We start from the raw sequence: 7402 nt of genomic DNA, 5'->3' as shown, positions 1-7402 counted from the left end.
GCCTAAAGCCTACTAATAAACAATAAAATACATAGGCCTAAAGCCCACTAATAAACAATAGAATACATAGGCCTAAAGCCTACTAATAAACAATAGAATACATAGTCCTAAAGCCTACTAATAAACAATAGAATACATAGTCCTAAAGCCTTCTAATAAACAATAGAATACATAGGCCTAAAGCCTACTAATAAACAATAGAATACATAGGCCTAAAGCCTACTAATAAACAATAGAATACATAGGCCTGAAGCCTACTAATAAAAACAACAGAATACATAGGCCTGAAGCCTACTAATAAACAATAGAATACATAGGCCTAAAGCCTACTAATAAACAACAATAGAATAAGCATAAAATTAAAGTCTACGCAATAAACAATAGAATACATAGGCCTAAAGCCTACTAATAAATAAGGAATACATATAGGCCTAAAGCCTACTAATAAACAATAAAATACATAGGCCTAAAGCCTACAAAATAAATAATAGAATACATAAATAAAAGCCTACTAATAAACAATAGAATACATAGGCCTAAAGCCTACAAAATAAACAATAGAATACATAGGCCTAAAGCCTACAAAATAAACAATAGAATACATAGGCCTAAAGCCTACTAATAAACAATCAAATACATAGCCTAGTCACAAATGAAAACAGAATATAGCTCAGCTGACAAATGAAAACAATAGAATACATAGTCCTAAAGCCGACAAATGAAAACAATAGAATACATAGGCCTAAAGCCGACAAATGAAAACAATAGAATACATAGTCCTAAAGCCGACAAATGAAAACAATAGAATACATAGGCCTAAAGCCGACAAATGAAAACAATAGAATACATAGTCCTAAAGCCGACAAATGAAAACAATAAAATACATAGGCCTAAAGCCGACAAAATGAAAATAGCAAAATATCCTGATGAAAATGCAGGTTCTCATGAATCGCTCTACTCAGCCTCCCTTTCCATCTGTCTTGACTTGAGCTATGACTCAACGTTATCAGGACAGAGAAACCACATACATGCTCATTGCTCTCTCAGATGGATATAAAATAAACCCGTACTTGTTGTTTCTCACAAGTGTATCAGGTTGTGAACTCTGCAAACAACGTTTTTCCACGTCAGGAAGGAGAACAGGAAATGACTGTAAATACATGCATTAACAGAAATGTAACCAAATGACGGGATGAACGGTACATCTACTATGCCTACTGGTTACATATATGATGGAGAATTGAACAAAACAAACAATCGAAGAGCAAACAATTCACAACAATGAATGTGCACAATTGTCAGAGACCACAGGGGGACATTCTGTAGAGCTGAGAGTGTGCATTCTGGAGAGACGCCCATATCTTCGCGACACATCCCTCCCTACTTCTTGTTGCAACATTTTTTAAATTAGTCTCGAGACACATTATCTTCACACATGTGAGATGTTTTTACTGACAGCCACAACTCAATAATCAGCGAGGTCTATTGCCATGCGCTGCCCAAATGGCTGGTTTCCCAAATAGGAATAGGCAAACAATCCATAGCTATTTGTATTAACTAGTTAAGAACAAAATCTTATTTACAATGACGGCCTAGGAACAGTGGGTTAACTGGTCTAGGGAACTGGTCTAGGAACAGTGGGTTAACTGGTCTAGGAACAGTGGGTTAACTGGTCTAGGAACAGTGGGTTAACTGGTTCAGGAACAGTGGGTAGGTCTAGGAACAGTGGGTTAACTTTACTTTGTCAGCTCTGGGGATTCGATCTAGCAACTTTTCAGCTCTGGGGATTGGTTTTCGGTTACTGGCCCAACACTCTATCCCCAGGCTACCTGCCGCTTATGATGCTCTGTGGCTAAGTTTAGCTCTCTGGTAAAGTATTTAGAATTATTTTATTGAGACAGGAGTAATTGTTTAATGTTGATGAAAACATCATTTACTTTTTGAGGGAAGCCAGCATTTGAACACCGTGCTAACTTTCCTTTCTAATTCGCAAGTGGCTGAAACCAGAGATAACTATATGTGACGAGACGTTGAAGTGTCCGTTCTAACAATGTAAGTCGTCCCAAAGGCGGGAATGCAGGCTACAAGCTTAGAGGTCTTGCATATCATGCCCATAGAAACGCATTGGGTTAATTCAGGATTTATTTTGGCGAGTGAGCCCTCTCGCTTCGCCAAATCATCTATACTGAAACGAGCGAGAGAACAGCGCCCCTCTGTTTCCTTAGGTGTAGACCATGTATCTGATAATATCTGGCAGGAAAAGGTACTACATGTCATGCTCCTTTTGTCCAGACAGCATCACATACGGAGACAGAGGGATGCTTTTTCGCTCGCTCGAATGCTTTATCTGAGATTGATGCGTATTTCTGTCGGCGCGCGTCTTGGTCAAATAAATTATCAATATTTCTATATTTTATTTGGACGGGCAAGGACGTAGGTAGGTAGGGCAGGCCAGCCCCCCTACGTCCGCCCGCTCCACCTACCGCCCATAACGTTCCAGGCGCACCGGTTTGTGTCAATAAGTGCAACACTGCTGGGGTTTTCATGCTCAACGGTTTCCCGTGTGTGTCAGAATGTTCCACCACCTAAAGGACATCCAGCCAACTTGAGAACAACTGGGGCAAGTATAGGGTGCTACTGTAGGTAGCCTAGCACTTAAGAACGTTGGGTCAGTAACTGAAAGGTCATTGGTTTGAATCCCCTAACAGACTAGGGGGGGAAAAAATCTGTCGATGTGCCCTTGAGCAAGCCACTTAACTCAAGTCGCTCTGGATAAGAGCGTCTGCTAAAGTGTGAAATGGGTCAGCATCCCTGTAGAACACTTTCGACACTTTGTAGAGTCCATGCACAAACATCTGAAGCTGTTCTGAGGCCAAAAGGGGGAGGTGCAACTCAATATCAGGAAGAGGGTGTTCCTAATGTTTTGTCCGCTCAGTGTATGTCAGATGTATTAGAACATAAATACATGTAGAAACATCTCAATGCACGGTGAATGTAGGTCGGCCTACTGACTGTATGTGAACATAAATACATGTAGAAACATCTCAATGCACGGTGAATGTAGGTCGGCCTACTGACTGTATGTGAACATAAATACATGTAGAAACATCTCAATGCACGGTGAATGTAAAATTCGGCCTACTGACTGTATGTGAACATAAATACATGTAGAAACATCTCAATGCACGGTGAATGTAGGTCGGCCTACTGACTGTATGTGAACATAAATACATGTAGAAACATCTCAATGCACGGTGAATGTAGGTCGGCCTACTGACTGTATGTGAACATAAATACATGTAGAAACATCTCAATGCACGGTGAATGTAGGTCGGCCTACTGACTGTATGTGAACATAAATACATGTAGAAACATCTCAATGCACGGTGAATGTAGGTCGAATTTTGTAAGCTATTTTTTGACAGTGTATGTGCATAAATACATTTTTTGTAGATCTCAATAAACATAGCGTTGATGAGTACTGCTAGCGTACTGACTGTACTGTGAACATTGAATACTGTGCATCTCAATGCGTTGATGAGTACTGACTGTATGTGAACATTACATGTAGTAACTCTCAATGCGTTGATGAGTACGGCCTACTGACGTTGATGAATACATGTAGCGTTGATGCACGTGAATGTGCTAGCGTACTGACTGTATGTAACTGCTACATGGCGTCTCAATACGAGTGAATGTGCTACTGACTGTATGTGGACATAAATACATGAAGCCTCTGCTCTGATCTGGCTTTACTGACTGTTTGAATAAATACATGTAGAAACATCTCTCCTTTAATAAGTTGTGAACATAAATACAATATACCAGGTGAATTTGCCAGTGTTACATGATACAATAAACATACGTTGAGTGTCAATACTGTGCTAGCGTTGATGAGTACTGTGCTAGCGTTGATGAGTACTGCTAGCGTTGATGAGTACTGCTAGCGTTGATGAGTACTGCTAGCGTTGATGAGTACTGCTAGCGTTGATGAGTACTGCTAGCGTTGATGAGTACTGCTAGCGTTGATGAGTACTGTGCTAGCGTTGATGAGTACTGCTAGCGTTGATGAGTACTGTGCTAGCATGTGGACCAGAAGCCTCTGCTCTGATCTGGCTTTACTCTTTTTTGAATAATAGATTTCCCTCCTTTAATAAGTTGTCCAATATACCAGGTATTTGCCAGTGTTACATGATACAATTACAGTGTCAATGATTTACCAGGAGACCTCTGGGTAGAAATGGGTTGCAGAGCACATATCTCAGCCCATGCACTCTCATCAACACAGCGTGGGTCACTGGGGCGACAGGCCTAGTGGTTAAGAGCCAGGTAGCCTAGTGGTTAGAGCAGGTAGCCTAGTAGTTAGAGCAGGTAACTAGTGGTTAGAACCAGGTAGCCTAGTGGTTAGAACCAGGTAGCCTAGTGGTTAGAGATGGTAGCCTAGTGGTTAGAGCAGGTAGCCTAGTGGTTAGAACCAGGTAGCCTAGTGGTTAGAACCAGGTAGCCTAGTGGTTAGAACCAGGTAGCCTAGTGGTTAGAGCAGGTAGCCTAGTGGTTAGAGCAGGTAGCCCTGGTGGTTAGGAGCAGGTAGCCTAGTGGTTGAGAACCAGGTAGCCTAGTGGTTGGAACCAGGGTAGCCTAGTGGTTAGAGATGGTAGCCTAGTGGTTAGAGCAGGTAGCCTAGTGGTTAGAGCAGGTAGCCTAGTGGTTAGAACCAGGTAGCCTAGTGGTTAGAACCAGGTAGCCTAGTGGTTAGAGATGGTAGCCTAGTGGTTAGAGCAGGTAGCCTAGTGGTTAGAGCAGGTAGCCTAGTGGTTAGAACCAGGTAGCCTAGTGGTTAGAACCAGGTAGCCTAGTGGTTAGAGATGGTAGCCTAGTGGTTAGAGCAGGTAGCCTAGTGGTTAGAGCAGGTAGCCTAGTGGTTAGAGCCAGGTAGCCTAGTGGTTCGAGCAGGTAGCCTAGTGGTTAGAGCAGGTAGCCTAGTGTTTAGAGCAGGTAGCCTAGTGGTTAGAGCAGGTAGCCTAGTGGTTAGAGCAGGTAGCCTAGTGGTTAGAGCAGGTAGCCTAGTGGTTAGAGCAGGTAGCCTAGTGGTTAGAGCAGGTAGCCTAGTGGTTAGAGCAGGTAGCCTAGTGGTTAGAGAAATTAGCCTAGTGGTTAGAGCAGGTAGCCTAGTGGTTAGAGCAGGTAGCCTAGTGGTTAGAGCAGGTAGCCTAGTGGTTAGAGCCAGGTAGCCTAGTGGTTAGAGCAGGTAGCCTAGTGGTTAGAGAAGGTAGCCTAGTGGTTAGAGCAGGTAGCCTAGTGGTTAGAGCAGGTAGCCTAGTGGTTAGAGCAGGTAGCCTAGTGGTTAGAGCAGGTAGCCTAGTGGTTGGAGCAGGTAGCCTAGTGGTTAGAGCCAGGTAGCCTAGTGGTTAGAGCAGGTAGCCTAGTGGTTAGAGCGTTGGGCCAGTTACCGAAAGGTTGCTGCATCGAATCCCCAAGCTAACAAGGTAAAAATCTGTCCTTCTGCCCCTGAACAAGGCAGGTAACCCATATTTGATACTTAACCTTTCTTAACTAGTTAAGTCAGTTAAGAACAAATTGTTGTTTACAATGAGGGCCTACCAGAAGGCCTCCTGAGAGCAGGTAGCCTAGTGGTTAGAACAGGTAGCCTAGTGGTTAGAGCAGGTAGCCTAGTGGTTAGAGCAGGTAGCCTAGTGGTTAGAGCAGGTAGCCTAGGCCTACCAGAAGGCCTCCTGAGAGCAGGTAGCCTAGGCCTACCAGAAGGCCTCCTGAGAGCAGGTAGCCTAGTGGTTAGAACAGGTAGCCTAGTGGTTAGAGCAGGTAGCCTAGGCCTACCAGAAGGCCTCCTGAGAGCAGGTAGCCTAGTGGTTAGAACAGGTAGCCTAGTGGTTAGAGCAGGTAGCCTGGCTGCCAGTAGCCTCCTGAGCAGGTAGCCTAGGCTTGAAGAGCCTCCTGAGGCAGGTAGCCTCGTGAGGCAGGTAGCCTAGTGGTTAGAGCAGGTAGCCTAGGCCTGAGGTCTCGTGAGGCAGGTGGCCTAGTGGTTAGAGCAGGTAGCCTAGTGGTTGAGCAGGTAGCCTAGTGGTTAGAGCAGGTAGCCTAGGCCTACCAGAGGCCTCCTGAGCAGGTAGCCTAGTGGTTAGAACAGGTACCTAGGCCTACCAGAGCCTGAGAGCAGGTAGCCTAGTGGTTAGAGCAGGTAGCCTAGTGGTTAGAGCAGGTAGCCTAGTGGTTAGAGCAGGTAGCCTAGTCGGTTGAGCAGGTGTAGTGGTTGGGAGCAGGTAGCCTAGGCCTGCAGAAGGTCCTAGAGCAGGTAGCCTAGTGGTTAGAGCAGGTAGCCTGGTGGTTAGAGCAGGTAGCCTAGGCCTACAGAGGCCTCTGAGCAGGTAGCCTGGTGGTTAGAGCAGGTAGCCTAGTGGTTAGAGCAGGTAGCCTAGTGGTTAGAGCAGGTAGCCTAGGCCTACCAGAAGGCCTCCTGAGAGCAGGTAGCCTAGTGGTTAGAACAGGTAGCCTAGTGGTTAGAGCAGGTAGCCTAGTGGCCTAGAGCAGGTAGCCTCCTGGTTAGAGCAGGTAGCCTAGTGGTTAGAGCAGGTAGCCTAGGCCTACCAGAAGGCCTCCTGAGAGCAGGTAGCCTAGTGGTTAGAACAGGTAGCCTAGGCCTACCAGAAGGCCTCCTGAGAGCAGGTAGCCTAGTGGTTAGAACAGGTAGCCTAGGCCTACCAGAAGGCCTCCTGAGAGCAGGTAGCCTAGTGGTTAGAACAGGTAGCCTAGGCCTACCAGAAGGCCTCCTGAGAGCAGGTAGCCTAGTGGTTAGAACAGGTAGCCTAGTGGTTAGAGCAGGTAGCCTAGGCCTACCAGAAGGCCTCCTGAGAGCAGGTAGCCTAGTGGTTAGAGCAGGTAGCCTAGGCCTACCAGAAGGCCTCCTGAGAGCAGGTAGCCTAGTGGTTAGAACAGGTAGCCTAGGCCTACCAGAAGGCCTCCTGAGAGCAGGTAGCCTAGTGGTTAGAACAGGTAGCCTAGGCCTACCAGAAGGCCTCCTGAGAGCAGGTAGCCTAGTGGTTAGAACAGGTAGCCTAGGCCTACCAGAAGGCCTCCTGAGAGCAGGTAGCCTAGTGGTTAGAGCAGGTAGCCTAGTGGTTAGAGCAGGTAGCCTAGGCCTACCAGAAGGCCTCCTGAGAGCAGGTAGCCTAGTGGTTAGAGCAGGTAGCCTAGGCCTACCAGAAGGCCTCCTGAGAGCAGGTAGCCTAGTGGTTAGAGCAGGTAGCCTAGTGGTTAGAGCAGGTAGCCTAGTGGTTAGAGCAGGTAGCCTAGTGGTTAGAGCAGGTAGCCTAGTGGTTAGAGCAGGTAGCCTAGTGCCTAGACCAGGTAGGCCTCCTGGTTAGAGCAGGTAGCCTAGTGGTTGGAG

The 7402-nt window shown here is 46.0% G+C and overlaps 1 protein-coding gene across 1 annotated transcript; it reads left to right on the top strand.

Moving 5' to 3' along the window:
- Positions 1 to 5571: 5571 nt before the first annotated feature.
- LOC135566108 (uncharacterized) lies at positions 5572 to 7362 on the top strand (the record flags this gene model as incomplete). Its single annotated transcript, XM_065013991.1, has 3 exons — positions 5572 to 5877; positions 6447 to 6524; positions 6589 to 7362. Coding segments are annotated over 3 exons (1158 nt in total), but the record flags the coding sequence as incomplete, so codon positions are not given.
- Between the last annotated feature and the right edge of the window lie 40 nt (positions 7363 to 7402).

This window comes from Oncorhynchus nerka, unplaced genomic scaffold, assembly GCF_034236695.1.
Source record: "Oncorhynchus nerka isolate Pitt River unplaced genomic scaffold, Oner_Uvic_2.0 unplaced_scaffold_7183, whole genome shotgun sequence".
In the NCBI taxonomy this organism is placed as follows: domain Eukaryota; kingdom Metazoa; phylum Chordata; class Actinopteri; order Salmoniformes; family Salmonidae; genus Oncorhynchus; species Oncorhynchus nerka.
This window is presented reverse-complemented; position numbering and strand designations above follow the sequence as displayed.